Here is a 26,277-nt window from a genome sequence, read left to right as displayed (position 1 = left end):
ACTGACAATGGCGTTCAAATTAAATTCAACTGCTTATAGAGCCCAGGCATTTTAGTAGCCCACAAGGTTGGCATAGTCCTGAGTTCCTTTAGGATCTTGCCACCTTAGTGTTTGCTTCCCAACACCCGCTATATGTGCCCCTCAAGCTGTTTTGCAAGCTTCAAGCTTGGCTTATTTGCTTCCCTAGCAGATGCATGCTTTTCAGACAGCTTCCTATTTGTACCTCCGTTTAGTCCCACTTTCCTCAACTGTTCTCTGTATCTTTATCTCCCACCCAATCCCGCTCCCCCACTTCACGCTATGCTCCCTCACCTTCCATCCGATTCCGTATTGTTTTGAATACTAATTGAAATAATTATAATATATTTAACTCACCCCCCGAAACCCGCAAACGAACACGCGTGCCCCTTCTCCAATCAACCAATACATACCAACACCCCTGTCCCTGCACCGAACTGGAAATCGCGTAGACATCAACGAGTGTCAGGATAATCCGTGTGGGGAGAACGCGATCTGCACGGATACCGTTGGCAGCTTCGTGTGCACCTGCAAGCCGGACTATACCGGTGATCCGTTCCGCGGATGTGTGGATATCGATGAGTGTACCGCTCTGGACAAACCCTGCGGACAACATGCGGTATGCGAGAACGCAGTTCCCGGCTACAATTGCAAGTGCCCGCAGGGATACGACGGCAAACCCGATCCCAAGGTGGCCTGCGAACAGGTGGACGTGAATATCCTGTGCAGCAGTAACTTCGATTGTACCAACAATGCGGAGTGTATTGAGAACCAGTGCTTCTGCTTGGACGGCTTCGAACCCATCGGATCCAGTTGTGTGGACATCGATGAGTGTCGCACCCACACGGAGGTGTGTGGTCCGCATGCCCAGTGCTTGAATACCCCCGGATCCTATAGCTGTGAGTGCGAGGCCGGGTATGTGGGCAGTCCGCCAAGGATGGCCTGCAAGCAGCCGTGCGAGGATGTACGGTGTGGAGCCCATGCTTACTGCAAGCCGGATCAGAACGAAGCGTACTGTGTGTGCGAGGATGGATGGACCTACAACCCAAGCGACGTCGCCGCGGGATGTGTGGACATCGATGAGTGCGATGTGCTGCATGGACCGTTCGGAAGTTGTGGCCAGAATGCCACATGCACGAACAACGCTGGAGGATTCACGTGTGCCTGTCCTCCCGGCTTCTCGGGAGATCCGCATGCCAAGTGCGTGGATGTGGACGAGTGCCGCACGGGGGCCAGCAAATGTGGAACCGGAGCCGAGTGCGTGAATGTACCAGGTGGTGGCTACACATGCCGCTGCCCCGAGAACACCATTGCCGATCCGGATCCCAGTGTGAGATGTGTGCCCATTGTGAGCTGCACCTCCAACACGGACTGTCCCGGCAACTCCATTTGTGATGCGACCAAGCGTTGCCTGTGCCCCGAACCGAATATTGGCAACGACTGCCGTCATCCTTGCGAAGCCCTGAATTGTGGAGCACATGCCCAGTGCATGCTGGCCAACGGACAGGCGCAGTGCCTGTGTGCTCCTGGATATACGGGAAACTCAGCTCTTCCGGGTGGCTGTAATGACATCGACGAATGCCGGGCTAATCCCTGCGCGGAGAAGGCCATCTGTACCAATACAGCCGGAGGCTATCTGTGCCAGTGTCCCGGGGGATCCAATGGAGATCCATACCGCGAGGGATGCATTACCTCTAGGGTAAAGGAGGGTTGCTCCGACTCCAATCCGTGTGCGACGGGCGAGAGCTGCGTCCAAGACTCGTACACCGGCAACAGTGTGTGCATCTGCCAGCAGGGTTACGAGCGCAATCCGGAGAATGGCCAGTGCCAGGATGTGGATGAGTGCTCTGGGCAGAGGGGAGGAAAGCCTGCCTGCGGACTGAATGCTCTCTGCAAGAATCTGCCTGGTAGCTACGAGTGCCGCTGTCCCCAGGGACACACCGGGAACCCCTTCCTCATGTGCGAGGTCTGCAATACGCCGGAGTGCCAGTGTCAGGCGCCGTACAAGCTTGTGGGCAACAGCTGTGTTCTCTCGGGATGCTCAAGTGGAAAGGCCTGTCCCAGCGGAGCCGAGTGCATTTCGATTGCCGGAGGAGTCAGTTACTGCGCTTGTCCCAAGGGATATCAAACGCAGCCGGATGGAAGCTGCGCCGACGTCAACGAGTGCGAGGAACGTGGCTCCAAATTGTGCGCCTTTGGAGCAATGTGCGTGAATAAGCCAGGAAGCTACAGTTGCCATTGCCCAGAGGGATACCAAGGAGATGCCTACAACGGGCTGTGTGCCCCGGCCCAGAGGAAGTGCGCTGCCGACAAGGAGTGTGCCAGCAACGAGAAGTGCATCCAGCCGGGAGAGTGCGTGTGCCCACCACCGTACTTCCTGGACCCGCAGGACAACAACAAGTGCAAGAGCCCCTGCGAACGCTTCCCGTGCGGCATCAATGCCAAGTGTACGCCCTCGGATCCACCACAATGCATGTGCGAAGCTGGATTCAAGGGAGATCCCCTGCAGGGCTGCACGGATGAGGACGAGTGCTCGCATCTGCCATGCGCCTATCGGGCCCACTGTGTGAACAAGAAGGGTGGTTATCAGTGCGTTTGCCCCAAGGATCACACCGGAGATCCGTACAAGAGTGGCTGCATCTTCGAGAGCAGCACCGTGAAGAGCAAGTGCCTGAGCAACGATGATTGCGCCAGTAATCTGGCCTGCCTCGAGGGAACCTGCGTGAGTCCATGCAGCAGTCTCCTCTGTGGATCCAATGCCTACTGCGAGACGGAGCAGCATGCGGGCTGGTGTCGCTGCCGCGTGGGATTCGTGAAGAACGGCGACGGCGACTGTGTGTCGCAGTGCCAGGACGTGATCTGTGGCGACGGCGCCCTCTGCATTCCCACCAGCGAGGGACCCACCTGCAAGTGTCCGCAGGGACAGCTGGGCAATCCCTTCCCCGGCGGCAGCTGCTCCACGGATCAGTGCTCGGCCGCCCGGCCCTGTGGCGAGCGACAGATCTGCATCAATGGCAGGTGCAAGGAGCGCTGTGAGGGCGTGGTCTGCGGCATCGGAGCCACCTGCGACAGGAGCAACGGAAAGTGCGTCTGCGAACCGAACTTTGTGGGCAATCCCGATCTGATCTGTATGCCGCCCATTGAGCAGGCAAAGTGCTCGCCGGGATGCGGAGAGAATGCCCACTGCGAGTACGGTTTGGGTCAGAGCCGTTGTGCCTGTAACCCCGGAACCTTTGGCAATCCCTACGAGGGCTGTGGAGCGCAGAGCAAGAACGTGTGCCAGCCCAATAGTTGTGGACCCAATGCGGAGTGCCGAGCGGCGGGCAATCACATTAGCTGTCTCTGCCCGCAGGGCTTCAGTGGTAATCCCTACATCGGTTGCCAGGATGTGGACGAGTGTCTGAATAAACCATGTGGCCTCAATGCTGCCTGCCTCAATAGAGCCGGAGGATTCGAGTGCCTGTGCCTCTCGGGACATGCGGGTAATCCCTACAGCAGCTGCCAGCCCATTGAGAGCAAGTTCTGCCAGGATGCCAACAAGTGCCAGTGCAACGAGCGTGTGGAGTGTCCGGATGGGTATAGTTGCCAGGAGGGCCAGTGCAAGAACCTCTGCTCGCAGGCCTCGTGTGGCCCCAGGGCCATCTGCGATGCCGGAAAGTGCATCTGCCCCATGGGCTACATTGGAGATCCGCAGGACCAAGTGCAGGGATGCAGCATTCGTGGTCAGTGTGGCAACGATGCGGACTGCCGCCACTCGGAGATCTGCTTCCAGTTGGGCAAGGGTCTGCGCAAGTGCGTGGACGCCTGCTCCAAGATTCAGTGTGGACCGAATGCCCTTTGCGTCTCCGAGGATCATCGCTCCTCGTGCATATGCTCCGATGGATACTTTGGCAACCCAAGCAACCTGCAGGTTGGCTGTCAGCCGGAGAGAACAATCCCCGAGGAGGAGGATAAATGTAAATCTGATCAAGACTGCGAACGAGGATTTGGATGTCAGGCCAGCCCCCACGGCACTCGTGAGTGCATCAACCTGTGCTCCAATGTTGTCTGCGGACCCAACGAGCTCTGCAAGATTAATCCAGCCGGACATGCCATTTGCAATTGCGCCGAGAGCTATGTGTGGAACCCAGTGGTCTCCTCCTGCGAGAAACCTTCGCTTCCGGACTGCACCAGTGACGCCAATTGTCCCGATGCATCCGCCTGTCGTCCCGATGTCTTGGGTGTGCTCAAGTGCGTCGCAATCTGCGATGCCTTCACCTGCCCGGCCAACTCCGTTTGCGTGGCTCGTCAGCACCAGGGACGATGTGACTGTCTCTCCGGATTCGTGGGTAACCCGAACGATAGGAATGGCTGCCAGCCGGCACAGAAACACCACTGCAAAAACCATGCCGAGTGCCAGGAGTCGGAGGCCTGCATCAAGGATGAGGGCAGCCAAACCCTGGGCTGTCGTCCAGCCTGTGATACCGTCAAGTGCGGACCCCGTGCCGTTTGCGTCACCAATAACCATCAGGCACAGTGTCAGTGTCCACCTGGACCCTTTGCCGGCGATCCGTACGATCCGTTCAATGGCTGCCAGAGTGTTCCTTGTGTCTATAACCATGACTGTCCACCCAGCCAGATGTGCAACCGGATGACACACACCTGCTTCGATGTGTGCGACGAGGAGTCGTGCGGCGAGAATGCCATTTGCCTGGCCGAGGATCATCGGGCCGTTTGCCAGTGCCCACCTGGATTCAAGGGAGACCCGTTGCCGGAAGTGGCCTGCACCAAGCAAGGTGGCTGTGCGGCCGGAACCTGCCATGCCTCTGCCATTTGTGAGGTTACCCCGGAGGGACCCGTCTGCAAGTGTCCGCCGCTCTTTGTGGGGGATCCCAAGGGATCGGGCTGTCGTCCAGATGGTCAGTGTCCCAATGGAGATGCCGATTGCCCAGCGAACACAATCTGCGCTGGCGGAAGATGCCAGAATCCCTGCGACAACGCCTGCGGTTCGAATGCTGAGTGCAAGGTGGTCAACAGGAAACCCGTCTGCAGTTGTCCCTTGCGCTTCCAGCCTGTCTCCGAAACGGCCAAGGATGGATGTGCCCGCACCATATCGAACTGCCTCACCGATGTCGACTGCGGAGGAGCGTTGTGCTACAACGGACAGTGCCGCATTGCGTGCCGGGACTCGCAGGATTGCTCCGATGGCGAGAGCTGCCTGAAGAACGTCTGCGTGGTGGCCTGTCTGGATCACAGCCAGTGTGGCAGTGGACTGGCCTGCGTGGAGGGTCACTGCACCATCGGTTGTCGCAGCAACAAGGAGTGCAAGCAGGATCAGTCCTGCATCGAGAACAAGTGCCTGAACCCCTGTCAGTCGGCCAGCAGCTGTGGTCCGAATGCCCTGTGCAGCATTGCCCAGCACCGGAGCCAGTGCAGCTGTCCGGAGGGCTTCGAGGGCAACCCCACCCCGGAACAGGGATGCGTGCGAGTGCCGGCTCCCTGCTTGGCCACCAACCAGTGTCCCAATGGGCACATGTGCATCGGCAACCAGTGCAATCTGCCCTGCACCAAGACCTCCGCTTGTGCGGTTGGCGAACGATGCTATCAACAGGTGTGCCGCAAGGTGTGCTACACCAGCAACAACTGTTTGGCCGGAGAGATCTGCAACACGGACAGGACGTGCCAGCCAGGATGTGAGTCCGATGCCGACTGCCCGCCAACCGAGTTGTGTCTGACCGGAAAGTGCAAGTGCGCCACTGGCTTCATTGGCACCCCATTCGGTTGCTCCGACATTGACGAGTGCACTGAGCAGCCGTGCCATGCCAGCGCTCGGTGCGAGAACCTCCCAGGAACCTATCGATGCACATGCCCCGAAGGAACTGTCGGCGATGGCTACGGCCAGCAGGGATGCGCCCAGCCCCGACAATGCCACAAGCCCGACGACTGTGCCAACAATCTGGCCTGCATTCACGGCAAGTGCTCGGATCCCTGCCTGCAAACGGTTTGCGGGGCCAATGCCCACTGCCAGTCGGAGGGACACGAGGCGATATGCAGCTGTCCGGCTGGATTCTTGGGTGACCCCAACGATAGCGGCGTGGGTTGCTTCAAGGTGGAGTGCATCGACCATGTGGACTGTGCCGAAGATCGTGCCTGCGATGCGGAAACCAATCGTTGCATCAAACCCTGCGACCTGACCAGCTGCGGCAAGGGTAATTGCCAGGTGGCTGATCACAAGGCCATTTGTGCCTGCTACGAGGGATACCAGTTGGTCAACGGAATATGCGAGGACATCAACGAGTGCCTGTCGCAGCCGTGCCACAGCACCGCCTTCTGCAACAACTTGCCGGGCAGCTACAACTGTCAGTGCCCCGAGGGATTGATCGGAGATCCGCTGCAGGCCGGATGTCGGGACCCCAATGAGTGCCTGAGTGATGCAGACTGTCCCGCCTCGGCCAGTTGCCAGAATTCGCGATGCCGAAGTCCCTGCGAACGACAGAATGCCTGCGGCTTGAATGCCAACTGCCAGGCCCAATCGCACCAAGCTATTTGCACATGTCCCCTGAATTCTCGCGGAGATCCCACCATCGAGTGTGTGCACATTGAGTGCTCGGACAATGATGACTGCTCCGGGGAGAAGGCCTGCCTGGACGCCAAGTGCATCGATCCGTGCTCACTGCCCAATGCCTGTGGGGCTCAGGCCCGTTGCTCGGTGCAGAACCACATCGGAGTGTGCTCCTGTGAGGCGGGCAGCACCGGAGACGCCAAGTTGGGATGCGTGCAGCTGCAGTACTGCCAGCAGGATGGTCAGTGTGCCCAGGGAAGCATCTGCTCGCACGGCATCTGCAGTCCCCTGTGCAGCACCAATCGCGATTGCATCTCGGAGCAGTTGTGCCTGCAGGGAGTCTGCCAGGGCACCTGCAAGTCGAACTCCACCTGTCCGCAGTTCCAGTTCTGCTCGAACAACATTTGCACCAAGGAGCTGGAGTGCCGGGCGGATAGCGAGTGTGGCGAGGACGAGACCTGTCTGAGTGACGCCTATGGACGAGCCAGGTGTGAGCCCGTCTGCCTGGGTCGCGCTGCCTGCGGTAGGAATGCCGAGTGTGTGGCCCGTTCCCATGCCCCCGATTGCCTCTGCAAGGAGGGTTTCTTCGGGGACGCCAAGTCCGGATGCCGCAAGATCGAGTGCAACAGCGACGAGGATTGCTCGAATGACAAGAGCTGCGACAACCACATGTGCAAGATTGCCTGCCTGATCGGACAACCGTGCGGGGAGAATGCCCTCTGCACCACCGAGCACCACCAGCAGGTGTGCCACTGCCAGCCCGGATTCAGTGGCGATCCGCGGGTGCGTTGCGATGTCATCGACTTTTGCCGGGACGCTCCGTGCGGACCCGGAGCACGTTGCCGGAACGCGAGGGGGTCGTACAAGTGCACCTGTCCCCCGGGCCTCGTTGGTGATCCGTACAACGAGGGCTGCCGCAGCTCCGTCGAGTGCGAGACCAACGAGGACTGTCCCCCGCATGCCGCATGCACCAAGTCCAATGGGGTGGCCAAGTGCCGCGATGTCTGTGCCCAGCTGCAATGTGGCCCCAATGCGGAATGTATTCCGAAGGGCCATGTGGCGCAGTGTGCATGCCGCAGCGGCTACGACGGCCAACCCGCCGACCGGGTGGCCGGCTGTAAGCCGTTGCCCGTCCCCTGTCAGGTCACCGGCGACTGTCCGACCAACACCTACTGCTCGGATAGCGTCTGCAAACGTAAGTACTAACACCCACCCAGCACCAGCGGGCCTAAAACCGACTACCAGACAACGTAAATTGGCTAATCTACCTCATAACCACCTTCTTAGTACTACTTACTCACTTACAAACTAGCACTGATTTACTTACCGAAAATGTTGTGACACTGAACAGGAGTACTCTTAGTATAATCATGTATATATGATATACATATCTAGTTGTCAAAGTTAAATTGAGTATCAATTAATTTATATAATATAAAACTTTTACTTTCTATTTAAATCAGTTTTTCTCTATATATTAATTTGTAAAAGTATGTAATTTATCAGGAACTATTTACGTCAACAGTTTCCAACTAGTAATATTATTTTTACATAAAATCGTCTCAGACGTCACAACATCTGAAAAGTACTACCAATATACAACCTTGGACTGGCTTAGAGCCTACGAAATAAACCAAATGCTATATTATAATTTAGACTAACTGCAAACTAAAATGAAAATACAACAAGTTACACATATGACAACACGCCACGAACAAAACCTGACGGTTACGCCAAACGGGATTTGTATTTATTCCCTTCATAGTGCCATATTAACTCTAAAATCTTTCCTTAAACAGCTGCCTGTGTACTGGACACCGAATGTGGAGCATCGGAGGTGTGTCAAGGTGGTCAATGCTTCAATCCCTGCCTGCAGCCGCAGGCCTGTGGACAGAATGCCGAGTGCGTGATACAGAATCACTTGAAACAGTGCCATTGCCCGGAGGGCTTCACCGGCGACTCTGCCAAGGAGTGCGTGCGTGTTCCGGTGGCCTGCGATGGTGAATGTGGACCTGGCTACACCTGCCGTGACTCCATGTGCCTACCTGAGTGCCACAACGATCTGGAGTGCGCCTCCAACGAAAAGTGCCTGAAGGGCAACTGCATGCGTAAGTGATCCGACCATACAACATAGACATCACTGTGGGGTTCCTTGATCCACTTGTGACCCACTCTATTTTCATTTGATATAGTAAAGGTTTTTAATAATGCAAAGAAAAATTTGTACACTTGAATATTTTGCATGCGTGGTGTTTTCCTTTAGTCTCTTCTTATATTATTTTGTACGGATAGGTCTGTTGTTCTGTCTGTTGTTGTCTATCAGTAAGCCCTCCTAATAATTGTCTCTCATCCTCAGTGACCTGTCGTGTGGACAACGATTGCTTCCTGGGTCACGTTTGCCTGCACAACAAGTGCGTCTACGGCTGCCATGTGGACGATGACTGCAGTGCCTCCGAGTCCTGTCGCAATGACAAGTGCGTGAACCCGTGTGTGGAGAATCCCTGTGGACCGAATGCCGCCTGTTCGGTGTCCAACCACCGGGCCAGCTGCAGCTGCCTGGAGAGCATGGTGCCCAATCCAACGCCGCAGGTGGGCTGCGTCCGTTCGCCCCCCTTGGAATGTCGCGAGAATCGCGACTGTGGCAATGGATTGGCCTGCTTCGAGTCGGTTTGCCGACCCCTGTGCGCCGATGATGCCGGCTGTTTGACCAACGAGCGCTGCCAGCAGGGAGTATGCAAACCGCTTTGCCGCCACGACAACGAATGCGGTCATGGAGAGCTCTGTCTGGGTCTGAATTGTGTGCCCGGCTGCCGTTCCGATCAGGGCTGCCCCCAGGACTTGTCGTGCGTGGGTCAACAGTGCGTGGATCCATGTGCCGATCCCACTGCTTGCGGCACCAATGCCCACTGCCAGACGATCGATCACAGGAAACAATGCTCGTGCCCGGAGGGACTGGATGGCAATGCCAATGTGGCCTGCAAAGTGCCTCGCATTGCTTGTGGAAGGAACGAGGATTGTCAAACGAATCAGCTCTGCTACGCGGGAAGCTGCCAAGGAAAGTGCCGAAACGATCAGAACTGCCTGGCAGACGAGCGTTGCATGAGGGGAACCTGTAGGACCGTGTGCAACACGGATGAGGCATGTGCCCAGGGACAGATATGCGAGAATCGCATGTGCCAGACTGGTTGTCGTACCGATTTGAGTTGTGCCAGCGACGAGGCCTGCGTGAACAAGAAGTGCCAGAACCCGTGTCGCACCCCTGGTCAATGTGGCCAGTGTGCCGACTGCCTGGTGGTCAACCACGGAGTCCAATGCCAGTGCCCCGCTGCCTTCATGGGAGACGGTTTGACTGGCTGCCAACTGCCGCCGGAACGCTGCCATCCTGGCTGCGAGTGCGATGAGAACGGAGCCTATTGTGCCACCAAGTGCTCTAGAACCGAGGACTGCGCCTGCGGACAACAGTGTGCCCGAGGAAAGTGCCGGAATAAGTGCGGGCCCAAGCGTCAGTGCACGGTGGGTCAGCTCTGCGAGCGAGGCGCATGCATTGCCGGTTGCAAATCAAACGGAGATTGTGCCGCCGACCAGAGTTGTGTCAATGGAAAGTGCTCCGATCCGTGTGCGAATGACAAGGCCTGCGGAAGGAATGCCCTCTGCACCGTGTCCGAGCACCGGATGCTCTGCTACTGCCCGGATGGATACGAGGGTGAGCCCAGTAAGGAGTGCGTGCAGTTCGAGTGTCGTGTGGACACCGATTGCGACAGCAGCAAGCGCTGCGACCAAGGAAAATGCCGTAACCCGTGTCTGGAGTTCGGAGCTTGTGGCACGAACGCCCAGTGTCGGGTGGTGGGTCGCAAGGCCCAGTGCTCCTGCCCGCCGGACTTCTTTGGCAATCCGATCAGCGAATGCCGACCACTGGAGGGAGGATGCTCTAGCAAGCCCTGTGGCGAGAACTCCAAATGCACTGAGGTGCCCGGAGGCTATGAATGCGCCTGCATGGATGGATGCATTGGAGATGCTCATAAGGGATGTCTCTGCGGTGGACCGCTGGTGAACGCCTGTCAGGATCAGCCTTGTGGCTTGAACGCCGCCTGTCATGTGCTGGACAACAATCAAGCCGAGTGCTACTGCCCGGAGGACTTCCCCAATGGCGATGCCTATGTGCAATGTAAGTTTGATAGATCCTTGATGATATTTTGTAAAACTTAATTAATTCCTTCCTATGTCACACAGGTTACTTGACTCCGCCAAAACAGGATTGTCGCACCCAAGGATGTGAGGTGGGCGACTGCGTGCGCCAGGGCTATGAATATGTCTGTCAGCAGGGTAAGTGCAAAGTTTATGCTCACATTTCAAGTGTTTTAGACCAATTCGTACCGTTATTGCTAATCATGTTAACCAGCGTTCTTAAAAGTTATAGTTATTGTAATCATTAAGCGTTATCGTTGAAGTTTTTTACCCTTACCAATATAACTGGAAGTTTGTTAGTAACTGATTGAAATTGATTTTATTGTTATCATTTTCTTGGTTTAATTACATAGTTTTGAGTTGTTTAAATACAATAACTTAAACCAGCTAATTAGCTAATTCCACTAATTCAACGGCCCTCGCGGCTGCTTAGAACATTTACCCAAAGCAAAACTGATTTCAGTGTAGTGTGTGTGTTTAAAATACCAAAGCTAATACGTTATTCGTAATACACATTTTTAATTTTTTCTTAACAACCTATACACATGTGCGAAGTTCAAGGTATTCAAGTCTAATATCGATATTCCCCGCACGTACAAAAAAAACACGCTAAGAAACCAAAAAGCCACCTACACAACCAACTCCCAATGGGCAACTGAGTTGCTTTTTAAGCAGCAAACATGCCGATCAATATAATTCAGTGCACAGTTTATATTATGCAATTTTGTTTTAGTTTTTATTTGAGTTTTAATAGTTTTTAAGCACCTTATTTTACAATACACCATCAACGCATATGGAAATTCGTGGAATGTTGCTGTCGCTATCGCGGTTACCCAATCTGTGCCTATACTTCATTTTTGAAACACACATTATTTGAAAATGAAAAACAAAATAATTACGCAACAAAATTAAGTTTAGTCCTAAGCAAATTTAAAATACTCTACTAAAAATTACATTCACAATCTTGCATTTCTTACAACAAAATCTAAAGAGTTGATATTAGTTCCCATAAAGCTTGGGGCTTGCCTTATCATTTCATTCGGCTTTCATAAAGCTATGCTCAACTCAATTCTCATTGAATTCTTTCTTTAGTTACCATACAATTGGCTTTGAATAACCATCTGTATTGGCGCTCAACTATGTGGCATCCATTGCAACTTGGAAACAGTTAACGCACAGATCAGTAAACAAGTTGTTTCATCCCTATTTAACATTTAGTCTAACGACAAACGCCGCGATAGCGATATGTAGTCAGTAAAAATTGTAGCGAAAAATAAAACAACTGGTTAATCACAGAAAGTGCCAGAAAAGCGCACAAATTAGAACTGAACCAATAAATTAAAAATTATATAAAGCCACGCTTATCATAAAGACAACAATCCTCAACACATCCTTGATACTGAAAACAAAAAAATGATTAAAATCCCAACCCAAAAAATCCCATCCTTCCTCCGATTCCGCTCTGTCCACCCCTTTGTACCCCCAGTGTTATTCCCCTATCGCTCTGTCGTTTCCTATTGCTAATACCCTTTTGTTACATTTCTTAAATGAACAAAGTCTCAGATTGGGAACTGTGGACGGGGCAATTCTCACACATAGTTCACATATGCTTGAAATTAATTCGAAACCAGTTGAGGAACATAGTTATCAAGTTAAGATCCATTACAACTGTGTACAGAACGATTACCAAAACAAAAGCAACATCAACAGCTACTACTACTTTTCAATGCATCCTGAAAGTCTACTGTATAACCGAAATAAGCCCGTTTATTGTGTACAAAGCTCCTTTTATAATACATATTAAGAAAGCTCTTCCTTATCTACCACTCTACATAGATCGTCTATTGGTTAAACTCTATATGAACCAAACCCGAATTGATTTAAATTGTAACTAAATTTAACTAACATTTCAATTATTTTTGGTACATTTGACTAGTGATTAAGTTGTATATACAGAAAATTGTACATATTGTACATATATTCGTAAACGATTAAGCCACAGCTATGTGAACGATCAAACTAACAACACCAAAAGCAATCTGTAAATATAAACTAAATTTGAAAACTGTGAATTATAAATAACCCGGATCAATCAAACTAGCCACGTATATTTTTAACGAACTTTTCCAAATTGTATTTACCATCAATTTTCAAGTACTATTTCTTCTATGCATTTCTACTAAAGCCTCTTTCTACAAAGCTAATCTTGCTTTTGCCAGACTTGTACTTACACTTCCTCCTTTTCAAAAGATCTTCTTATCTCTTTCCTCTGAATCAATCACTCACTCACAAAACCAATCGCCAATAGCGTGTCTCTCGTGAGGGCAGAGCGCATGTGTTGGATGTCGTGTATTATTTGCCATAACTCAAACTGAACAAAAAATAATAAAAAAAATATATATTAGCTCGAATTTGCATTAATCCCGAGATAATTCATTGCTCAGCTAAGCCTGCCTTTAGTACAGCAACAAATTAATTGGGCAACTGGGAAAGTGCTAGGCTCTCGTGCTTTATGCTCGCTCGTAAAAATGGTAAATCATCAAGGATTGTAACTATGCTCACTTGTTCTCACTGCTACCCTCACTCGCTCACTTATACGCCAATCGATAGTCTATCGAACTCATACCAAAAAAATGACAAAAATCAAAAGCAACCAACATTATTGATAAGCATCGTTTTGGTCTGTTAATAAAAACATACAACCCTAGTTTTTGTGAGATGTTCCCTTCACAGTTCTACAATTTGAATAAGACAAACAAATAAATAATCGACTTTTGCTCTAGTTTGCTGTCTAATCTAACTGCACCAATTGACTAAATTTAGCCAATTAAGTGAAACTGCCAAAGATTTTAAGTTATTTATTTTTTTTTCGTTTACGTTACCTTTTGATTTCTTAACGCACCGTTTCTGATCTTAACTTGTTGAAAATCCCCGCTAAAATTTTCTTTTACTCTAACAATCCTCATGCACAATACCCCAAACCCTAAAATCGAGTCCACAACAATCCCACTGACACTTAATTGAACACAAAAAACCGACCCACAGCAATACACACAACCCCACAAAACACCAAGAAAATACACAAAACATTTAAGCAAAAAGAGGCCCAATTCAAAACCCACCAACCAAAAAACTGGAATTTACTCCTCATATATTGTCTTGTTTAAGTTTTCTCCTTTTGTTTTTAGAAACATTTAGCAATAAGTCTTATTCGAGTCACCCATCACTCATGTTTCTAAAATGATGTGTTTACACTGTCAAATGCAAATACCCCAATTAGCCCTTTAAATTTCCACCAGACTATCGTCTATCAAACTCAAGCCCCTACTTTGACTCGACGATTTCAATGTCGCACTTTCGTGTTTATGTTTTTCCATACCCCAAAAAAGATATATCTATTTAGTAGCGTACCGTACCGTTTATGCCACCGAATAGTTGAATGCACCCACCAACGATTAACATTTAAACAACCAAACAACTCCTGTCTATCTCTCTCTCGTTCTTCCCTGCCCTGGATGTAATGTTATAGACACCGAACAATGCTACTCAGATACGGATTGTCCCAGTGAAAAGTCATGCCTCCAAGGACACTGCAGCGATCCTTGTACAATGCGTGGCGTGTGTGGTTTAAATGCGCTGTGCAAAACTGTACTGCATCGTCCGCGCTGCTCCTGCCCCAGTTGTCACATCGGTCGGCCAGAGATCGAGTGCAAGTCCGATCCCAAGTGCCTGCCGGACGATACGGATGCCAAGACCAAGGAGCAGATTCCATGTTCCAGAGACTCGGAGTGTCCGGAGACGTTGCAGTGCGGCCAGTACGGCCAATGCACGGATCCGTGTAACAATCCGCTCTTCATCTGCGAGAGCAACAAAAAGTGCGAGACGCGACGTCACCAGCCAGTTTGCATCTGCAAGTCTGGATTCATAGTTAATGAATACGGGGAACTGACGTGCGCCCCGGATAAAAGAGAGTGCTATCGCGATGATGACTGTGCCTCGAATATGGCCTGCACGGATGGCAAGTGCCGAAACCCGTGCATTGTACCACTGGGCCGAGCCGCGATCTGTGCGGAAAACAAGTCTTGCGAGGTCCAGAACCACAAGCCCGTTTGCATTTGCATGCGCGATTGCCAGCCATCAATATCCATATGCCTGCGCGACGCCGGTTGTCCGGCTAGCCAGGCGTGCCGGAAGCTTAAGTGCATCGATCCGTGCGAGTTTGCCACGTGCGCACCCAACTCGCCATGCATTGTCGAGGATCACAAGCCGATATGTAAATTCTGCCCAGCTGGATTTATAGCCGATGCCAAGAATGGATGCCAAAAAGGTAAAGCTCCAAACGTAATCTCTATCACTCAATTCTCTGTCGAGTGAACGTGCCTTAAGTTCTGTCTCGATTATCTTTGTTTCCTGCCTTTTCACACACGCTCTCACCTTTTGCTAGCTCTGTCTTATTGTCTGTCCCCTCACAAAAAAGAAAAAAGCGATAAAGCACAAACAAATATTTCCGACGAAATATATTGACGAAAGACCTTACCATCTGTTTAATGTTTCGGGCCTTGTCAATCTGTTTCCTAGAAATTTTGTTGTAAATGTACATAGGTCTGAGAAATTAACTGCATTTAGCCGTATCAAGCTTTCGCCTTTTGATATGGTCAACTTACCTACCCAAAGCTTAGTTACAACCCAAACGTCCAAGTCAAGCGACTTTATAACCCCTCGGTCAGATGCTTTTCGCCACTAGCACAGCGTGTAAGGCTGAAGCACCTAAATGAAAAGAGTTGTCCAATCTTTGATCTGAAAATCGTTTAAAGTCACCAAAAGAAAATACCAATAACATAAAGACACAATTACAAGAAAACTCTTCTGAACATTCACACACGCTCATGCTCACAGTGATAATAATCAATTTATTAATCAAAGCCTCTTGAATACTTGTACTATGAAATCTTAACCTATGATTCTAAATAAACGGTAATAAGATGTAATACTAATGGTAAACCTAAACGAATTCAACACCAATATGTAGCTAACTAATAGTAAAGGCGTTCGTTCCTAATTTAAAATTGATTAACAGTAAAATAATAGTTTATAAAGCTTCCGATATTTGTTTACATTTGCAGCCGTATGCAAGAGAGTTAGAACGAAATATCCAACAGTATTTGTTTAGGTACGCCCCTCTGTATATATAGTGCACCTTCCCTATTGTTGTAGCCTTACACCTTCTATCCTATATTTGGTATATATTTGTAAATATTTTAACGTATTTTTTATTTTTTAAATCTTACACTTTTGTTTTGAAATATGTACAAATACTCCACTCGAAAATCTCAAAAATTATGTAAAAAACACCTAAACATGAACATTTGAAGCAGCTAAGCCAGGTGGCAACTGTACCTCAAACGATGATTGCAGTGAAGCGCACCAATGTGGATCGTCAGGTCAATGTATCGATCCCTGTCACACCTTCTGTGCTGGCGCAGTTAAGTGTGTTACATCAGCTCATAGGGTTACCATATGTATTTGCCCAGCCTCCTTTTCAAACACGACGGACTCGAACTGCATTCCAACAGAAAAATCAGTTGACATTACAACCCAAAAAATTGAAACGACTACGGACTCCGTCACTATAAAATACACTGCTATGCAACTGGCCAATCAAACTGAAATGCGAACTCGCTTTACCGATATAGAAGCTGAAAATGAAACAACAGTTTCATACACAAGTACAACCGAATCGTATAAAACGACAAAACAACTGTCAATTGATACCACTTTTACTCAACCTGCAAATGTCACTGCGTCGTCCTCTATACTTACACGAACAACTCCTGGAGAAATTACCACTATACAAACTGATCAAACAACCGTGACCGGTTTCCAAATAAATGAACTAACGACAGAATCTACAAGAGAAGTAGCAATTACAGGGTCTGTTGATAGGTCCACTCTTGGGCCATCATCATTAAGAACTACTGTCCCGACACTCACCCCTGAAGTGGCGGAACAGACAATCACATCTCTAATCGAAGAAACAACTGAAAGGGCTACTGACGGTACTAATCTTTCCACAGAGTCCACGGATGGAACTACTCTACCCCAAAGTCGCGAAACACCCACGACTTTACCACGTACAACACCCGGACGAATGACTCAACAAACGACAGAATCTACAAGAGAAGTACCAACTACAGGACCTATTGATATGTCCACTCTTGGGCCATCATCATTAAGAACTACTGTCCCGACACTCACCCCTGAAACAACCACAAACATCCCGATTGGTACAACACGTGGGCAAGTGACAGAACAGACAACCACATCTCTAATCGAAGAAACAACTGAAAGGGCTACTGACGGTACTAATCTTTCTACAGAGTCCACGGATGGAACTACTCTACCCCAAAGTCGCGAAACACCCACGACCTTACCTCCGGGTACAACACCAGGACGAATGACTCAACAAACGACAGAATCTACAAGAGAAGTACCAACTACAGGGCCTATTGATATGTCCACTCTAGGGCCATCATCATTAAGAACTACTGTCCCGACACTCACCCCTGAAACAACCACAAACATCCCGATTGGTACAACACGTGGGCAAGTGACAGAACAGACAACCACATCTCTAATCGAAGAAACAACTGAAAGGGCTACTGACGGTATTAATGTTTCTACAGAGTCCACGGATGGAACTACTCTACCCCAAAGTCGCGAAACACACCCGACATTACCTCCGGGTACGACACCCGGACAAATGACTGAACAATCGACAGAATCTACAAGAGAAGTACAAAATACAGGACCTATTGATATGTCCACTCTTGGGTCATCATCATTAGGAACTACTGTCCCGACACTCACCCCCGAAACAACCACAAACATTCCGATTGGTACAACACGTGGGCAAGTGACAGAACAGACAACCACATCTCTAATCGAAGAAACAACTGAAAGGGCTACTGACGGTACCAGTCTTTCTACAGAGTCCACGGATGCAACTACTCAACCCCAAAGTCGCGAAACACCCACGACTTTACCGCGTACGACACCCGGACAAATGACTGAACAATCGACAGAATCTACAAGAGAAGTACCAACTACAGGGTCTATTGATATGTCCACTCTTGGGCCATCATCATTAAGAACTACTGTCCCGACACTCACCCCTGAAACAACCACAAACATCCCGATTGGTACAACACGTAGGCAAGTGACAGAACAGACAACCACATCTTTAATCGAAGAAACAACTGAAAGGGCTACTGACGGTACTAATCTTTCTACAGAGCCCACTGATGGAACTAGTGTACCCCAAAGTCGCGAAACACCCACGACCTTACCTCCGGGTACAACACCCCGACGAATGACTCAACAAACGACAGAATCTACAAGAGAAGTACCAACTACAGGGCCTATTGATATGTCCACTCTTGGGCCATCATCATTAAGAACTACTGTCCCGACACTCACCCCTGAAACAACCACAAACATTCCGATTGGTACAACACGTGGGCAAGTGACAGAACAGACAACCACATCTGTAACCGAAGAAACAACTGAAAGGGCTACTGACGGTACTAATCTTTCTACAGAGTCCACGGATGGAACTACTCTACCCCAAAGTCGCGAAACACCCACGACTTTACCTCCGGGTACAACACCCGGACGAATGACTCAACAAACGACAGAATCTACAAGAGAAGTACCAACAACCACAAATATTCCGATTGGTACAACACGTGGGCAAGTGACAGAACAGACAACCACACCTCTAACCGAAGAAACAACTGAAAGGGCTACTGACGGTACTAATCTTTCTACAGAGTCCACGGGTGAAACTACTCTACCCCAAAGTCGCGAAACACCCACGTCTTTACCTCCGGGTACAACACCCGGACGAATGACTCAACAAACGACAGAATCTACAAGAGAAGTACCAACTACAGGGCCTATTGATAGGTCCACTCTTGGGCCATCATCATTAGGAACTACTGTCCCGACACTCACCCCTGAAACAATCACAAACATTCCGATTGGTACAACACGTGGGCAAGTGACAGAACAGACAACCACATCTCTAACCGAAGAAATAACTGAAAGGGCTACTGACGGTACTAATCTTTCTACTGAGTCCACGGGTGGAACTACTCTACCCCAAAGTCGCGAAACACCCACGTCTTTACCTCCGGGTACAACGCCCGGACGAATGACTCAACAAACGACAGAATCTACAAGAGAAGTACCAACTACAGGGCCTATTGATAGGTCCACTCTTGGGCCATCATCATTAGGAACTACTGTCCCGACACTCACCCCTGAAACAATCACAAACATTCCGATTGGTACAACACGTGGGCAAGTGACAGAACAGACAACCACATCTCTAACCGAAGAAACAACTGAAAGCGCTACTGACGGTATTAATGTTTCTACAGAGTCCACGGATGGAACTAGTCTACCCCAAAGTCGCGAAACACCCACGACCTTACCTCCGGGTACAACACCCCGACGAATAACTCAACAAACGACAGAATCTTCAAGAGAAGTACCAACTACAGGGCCTATTGATATGTCCACTCTTGGGCCATCATCATTAAGAACTACTGTCCCGACACTCACCCCTGAAACAACCACAAACATTCCGATTGGTACCACACGTGGGCAAGTGACAGAACAGACAACCACATCTTTAATCGAAGAAACAACTGAAAGAGCTACTGACGGTATTAAAGTTTCTACAGAGTCCACGGATGGAACTACTCTACCCCAAAGTCGCGAAACACACCCGACATTACCTCCGGGTACGACACCCGGACAAATGACTGAACAATCGACAGAATCTACAAGAGAAGTACCAACTACAGGGCCTATTGATATGTCCACTCTTGGGCCATCATCATTAAGAACTACTGTCCCGACACTCACCCCTGAAACAACCACAAACATCCCGATTGGTACAACACGTGGGCAAGTGACAGAACAGACAACCACATCTTTAATCGAAGAAACAACTGAAAGGGCTACTGATGGTACTAATCTTTCTACAGAGCCCACTGATGGAACTACTGTACCCCAAAGTCGCGAAACACCCACGACCTTACCTCCGGGTACAACACCAGAACGAATGACTCAACAAACGACAGAATCTACAAGAGAAGTACCAACTACAGGGCCTATTGATAGGTCCACTCTTGGGCCATCATCATTAGGAACTACTGTCCCGACACTCACCCCTGAAACAATCACAAACATTCCGATTGGTACAACACGTGGGCAAGTGACAGAACAGACAACTACACCTCTAACCGAAGAAACAACTGAAAGGGCTACTGACGGTACTAATCTTTCTACAGAGTCCACGGGTGGAACGACTCTACCCCAAAGTCGCGAAACACCCACGTCTTTACCTCCGGGTACAACACCCGGACGAATGACTCAACAAACGACAGAATCTACAAGAGAAGTACCAACTACAGGGCCTATTGATAGGTCCACTCTTGGGCCATCATCATTAAGAACTACTGTCCCGACACTCACCCCTGAAACAATCACAAACATTCCGATTGGTACAACACGTGGGCAAGTGACAGAACAGACAACCACATCTCTAACCGAAGAAACAACTAAAAGGGCTACTGACGGTATTAATGTTTCTACAGAGTCCACGGATGGAACTAGTCTACCCCAAAGTCGCGAAACACCCACGACCTTACCTCCGGGTACAACACCCCGACGAATGACTCAACAAACGACAGAATCTACAAGAGAAGTACCAACTACAGGGCCTATTGATATGTCCACTCTTGGGCCATCATCATTAAGAACTACTGTCCCGACACTCACCCCTGAAACAACCACAAACATTCCGATTGGTACCACACGTGGGCAAGTGACAGAACAGACAACCACATCTTTAATCGAAGAAACAACTGAAAGAGCTACTGACGGTATTAAAGTTTCTACAGAGTCCACGGATGGAACTACTCTACCCCAAAGTCGCGAAACACACCCGACATTACCTCCGGGTACGACACCCGGACAAATGACTGAACAATCGACAGAATCTACAAGAGAAGTACCAACTACAGGGCCTATTGATATGTCCACTCTTGGGCCATCATCATTAAGAACTACTGTCCCGACACTCACCCCTGAAACAACCACAAACATCCCGATTGGTACAACACGTGGGCAAGTGACAGAACAGACAACCACATCTTTAATCGAAGAAACAACTGAAAGGGCTACTGATGGTACTAATCTTTCTACAGAGCCCACTGATGGAACTACTGTACCCCAAAGTCGCGAAACACCCACGACCTTACCTCCGGGTACAACACCAGAACGAATGACTCAACAAACGACAGAATCTACAAGAGAAGTACCAACTACTGGACCTATTGATATGTCCACTCTTGGGCCATCATCATTAAGAACTACTGTCCCGACACTCACCCCTGAAACAACCACAAACATTCCGATTGGTACCACACGTGGGCAAGTGACAGAACAGACAACCACATCTTTAATCGAAGAAACAACTGAAAGGGCTACTGACGGTATTAATGTTTCTACAGAGTCCACGGATGGAACTACTCTACCCCAAAGTCGCGAAACACACCCGACATTACCTCCGGGTACGACACCCGGACAAATGACTGAACAATCGACAGAATCTACAAGAGAAGTACCAACTACAGGGCCCATTGATATGTCCACTCTTGGGCCATCATCATTAAGAACTACTGTCCCGACACTCACCCCTGAAACAACCACAAACATCCCGATTGGTACAACACGTGGGCAAGTGACAGAACAGACAACCACATCTTTAATCGAAGAAACAACTGAAAGGGCTACTGATGGTACTAATCTTTCTACAGAGCCCACTGATGGAACTACTGTACCCCAAAGTCGCGAAACACCCACGACCTTACCTCCGGGTACAACACCAGAACGAATGACTCAACAAACGACAGAATCTACAAGAGAAGTACCAACTACTGGGCCTATTGATATGTCCACTCTTGGGCCATCATCATTAAGAACTACTGTCCCGACACTCACCTCTGAAACAACCACAAACATTCCGATTGGTACAACACGTGGGCAAGTGACGGAACAGACAACCACATCTCTAATCGAAGAAACAACTGAAAGGGCTACTGACGGTACTAATCTTTCTACAGAGTCCACGGATGGAACTACACTACCCCAAAGTCGCGAAACACCCACGACCTTACCTCCGGGTACAACACCCCGACGAATGACTCAACAAACGACAGAATCTACAAGAGAAGTACCAACTACAGGGCCTATTGATAGGTCCACTCTTGGGCCATCATCATTAAAAACTATTGTCCCGACACTCACCCCTGAAACAACCACAAACATTCCGATTGGTACAACACGTGGGCAAGTGACGGAACAGACAACCACATCTCTAATCGAAGAAACAACTGAAAGGGCTTCTGACGGTACTAATCTTTCTACAGAGTCCACGGATGGAACTACACTACCCCAAAGTCGCGAAACACCCACGACCTTACCTCCGGGTACAACACCCCGACGAATGACTCAACAAACTACAGAATCTACAAGAGAAGTACCAACTACAGGCCCTATTGATATGTCCACTCCTGGGCCATCATCATTAGGAACTACTGTCCCGACACTCACCCCTGAAACAACCACAAACATTCCGATTGGTACAACACGTGGGCAAGTGACGGAACAGACAACCACATCTCTAATCGAAAAAACAACTGAAGGGGCTACTGACGGTACTAGTCTTTCTACAGAGTCCACGGATGGAACTACACTACCCCAAAGTCGCGAAACACCCACGACTTTACCTCCGGGTACAACACCCGGACGAATGACTCAACAAACGACAGAATCTACAAGAGAAGTACCAACTACAGGGCCTATTGATAGGTCCACCCTTGGGCCATCATCATTAAGAACTACTGTCCCCACACTAACCCCTGAAACAACTACAAATATTTCGATTGGTACCACACGTGGGCAAGTGACAGAACAGACAACCACATCTCTAATCGAAGAAACAACTGAAAAGGCTACTGACGGTACTAATCTTTCTACAGAGTCCACGGATGGTACTACTCTACCCCAAAGTCGCGAAACACCCACGACTTTTCCTCCGGGTACAACACCCGGACGAATGACCCAACAAACGACAGAATCTACAAGAGAAGTCCCAACTACAGGGCCTATTGATAGGTCCACTCTTGGGCCATCATCATTAAGAACTACTGTCCCGACACTCACCCCTGAAACAACCACAAACATTCCGATTGGTACAACACGTGGGCAAGTGACGGAACAGACAACCACATCTCTAATCGAAGAAACAACACCCGGACGAATGACCCAACAAACGACAGAATCTACAAGAGAAGTCCCAACTACAGGGCCTATTGATAGGTCCACTCTTGGGCCATCATCATTAAGAACTACTGTCCCGACACTCACCCCTGAAACAACCACAAACATCCCGATTGGTACAACACGTGGGCAAGTGACGGAACAGACAACCACATCTCTAATCGAAGAAACAACTGAAAGAGCTACTGACGGTACTAATCTTTCTACAGAGTCCACGGATGGTACTACTCTACCCCAAAGTCGCGAAACACCCACGACCTTACCTCCGGGTACAACACCCCGACGAATGACTCAACAAACGACAGAATCTGCAAGAGAAGAACCAACTACAGGGCCTATTGATATGTCCACTCTTGGGCCATCATCATTAAGAACTACTGTCCCGACACTCACCCCTGAAACAACCACAAACATTCCGATTGGTACCACACGTTGGCAAGTGACAGAACAGACAACCACATCTTTAATCGAAGAAACAACTGAAAGAGCTACTGACGGTATTAATGTTTCTACAGAGTCCACGGATGGACCTACTCTACCCCAAAGTCGCGAAACACACCCGACATTACCTCCGGGTACGACACCCGGACAAATGACTGAACAATCGACAGAATCTACAAGAGAAGTACCAACTACAGGGCCTATTGATATGTCCACTCTTGGGCCATCATCATTAAGAACTACTGTCCCGACACTCACCCCTGAAACAACCACAAACATCCCGATTGGTACAACACGTGGGCAAGTGACAGAACAGACAACCACATCTTTAATCGAAGACACAACTGAAAGGGCTACTGATAGTACTAATCTTTCTACAGAGCCCACTGATGGAACTACTGTACCCCAAAGTCGCGAAACACCCACGACCTTACCTCCGGGTACAACACCAGAACGAATGACTCAACAAACGACAGAATATACAAGAGAAGTACCAACTACTAGGCCTATTGATATGTCCACTCTTGGGCCATCATCATTAAGAACTACTGTCCCGACACTCACCCCTGAACCAACCACAAACATTCCGATTGGTACCACACGTGGGCAAGTGACAGAACAGACAACCAAATCTTTAATCGAAGAAACAACTGAAAGGGCTACTGACGGTACTAATCTTTCTACAGAGTCCACGGATGGAACTACACTACCCCAAAGTCGCGAAACACACCCGACATTACCTCCGGGTACGACACCCGGACAAATGACTGAACAATCGACAGAATCTACAAGAGAAGTACCAACTACAGGGCCTATTGATATGTCCACTCTTGGGCCATCATCATTAAGAACTACTGTCCCGACACTCACCCCTGAAACAACCACAAACATCCCGATTGGTACAACACGTGGGCAAGTGACAGAACAGACAACCACATCTTTAATCGAAGAAACAACTGAAAGGGCTACTGATGGTACTAATCTTTCTACAGAGCCCACTGATGGAACTACTGTACCCCAAAGTCGCGAAACACCCACGACCCTACCTCCGGGTACAACACCAGAACGAATGACTCAACAAACGACAGAATCTACAAGAGAAGTACCAACTTCTGGGCCTATTGATATGTCCACTCTTGGGCCATCATCATTAAGAACTACTGTCCCGACACTCACCTCTGAAACAACCACAAACATTCCGATTGGTACAACACGTGGGCAAGTGACGGAACAGACAACCACATCTCTAATCGAAGAAACAACTGAAAGGGCTACTGACGGTACTAATCTTTCTACAGAGTCCACGGATGGAACTACACTACCCCAAAGTCGCGAAACACCCACGACCTTACCTCCGGGTACAACACCCCGACGAATGACTCAACAAACTACAGAATCTACAAGAGAAGTACCAACTACAGGGCCTATTGATAGGTCCACTCTTGGGCCATCATCATTAAGAACTATTGTCCCGACACTCACCCCTGAAACAACCACAAACATTCCGATTGGTACAACACGTGGGCAAGTGACGGAACAGACAACCACATCTCTAATCGAAGAAACAACTGAAAGGGCTTCTGACGGTACTAATCTTTCTACAGAGTCCACGGATGGAACTACACTACCCCAAAGTCGCGAAACACCCACGACCTTACCTCCGGGTACAACACCCCGACGAATGACTCAACAAACTACAGAATCTACACGAGAAGTACCAACTACAGGCCCTGTTGATATGTCCACTCCTGGGCCATCATCATTAAGAACTACTGTCCCGACACTCACCCCTGAAACAACCACAAACATTCCGATTGGTACAACACGTGGGCAAGTGACGGAACAGACAACCACATCTCTAATCGAAGAAACAACTGAAAGAGCTACTGACGGTACTAATCTTTCTACAGAGTCCACGGATGGTACTACTCTACCCCAAAGTCGCGAAACACCCACGACCTTACCACCGGGTACAACACCCGGACGAATGACCCAACAAACGACAGAATCAACAAGAGAAGTCCCAACTGTACCAACTACAGAACCTGTTTATAGTCAAGCAGAATTGGAAACTACTGGCTCAACCACCACGGCCCAAACGACCTTTAATATTTCGATTGGTACACCTCCGAGCCCCGTGACAACTGCAGTGTCAACGGATACAACTATTCCACCAGAAGGTTTTGAAAAACCCACATCAAAAACTCATGAAACAACTACATATACACCTGTTGACCTTACTACATTTCATTACACCTTATCAGAAAAAGTTCAGCCAATCACTACTATTTTGCCTGTTTTAAACGAATCCACTCCTATATCGGTTTTGAAACCCGTTGCATCAACAACGCCTATTGCGACAGACCTTACTGTGACAGATAGCCCAACGACAGAATTTGAAAAGAACTGCAGAACAGATTACGAATGCTCAGACGACCAGACTTGCTTAGGAGGGCTGTGCATATCCCCTTGCGAATACTTTACCAATCTCTGCACTGTGCAGAATCTGACTATTTGTCGTACATTAAACCACACCACATTGTGCTTCTGTGATACCGCCGATGATGTAAATAGACCCGATTGCTCTATGAAAGCAGGTAACTAAAGTTGTGTATATAAGTTGTAAGTTTTGTTATCGAATCATTACAAATGAATTGCAAGGAACCACAGGGTTGCGG

At 49.1% G+C, this 26,277-nt stretch overlaps 1 protein-coding gene across 45 annotated transcripts in view; it reads left to right on the top strand.

Moving 5' to 3' along the window:
* Nucleotides 1–26,277, top strand: part of LOC108138629 — a 131,252-nt gene that overhangs the window by 48,155 nt on the left and 56,820 nt on the right. For 24 of the 45 annotated variants that reach the window (XM_041710191.1, XM_041710190.1, XM_041710199.1 and 21 more), the window contains 6 exons: nt 471–7,754; nt 8,359–8,667; nt 8,916–10,724; nt 10,790–10,882; nt 14,274–15,071; nt 16,117–26,196. In XM_041710191.1, coding sequence (XP_041566125.1) covers nt 471–7,754; nt 8,359–8,667; nt 8,916–10,724; nt 10,790–10,882; nt 14,274–15,071; nt 16,117–26,196 — 20,373 coding nt within the window. The remainder of the gene's footprint in view (nt 1–470; nt 7,755–8,358; nt 8,668–8,915; nt 10,725–10,789; nt 10,883–14,273; nt 15,072–16,116; nt 26,197–26,277) is intronic. The other 21 variants (XM_017260959.2, XM_041710200.1, XM_041710216.1 and 18 more) reach the window with 6 other exon arrangements.

This window comes from Drosophila elegans, unplaced genomic scaffold (genome assembly GCF_018152505.1).
Source record: "Drosophila elegans isolate 14027-0461.03 unplaced genomic scaffold, ASM1815250v1 contig_814, whole genome shotgun sequence".
NCBI classification, from domain to species: domain Eukaryota; kingdom Metazoa; phylum Arthropoda; class Insecta; order Diptera; family Drosophilidae; genus Drosophila; species Drosophila elegans.
The sequence above is the reverse complement of the archived record's forward strand: the minus strand, read 5'-3'. Positions and strand labels throughout refer to the sequence as shown.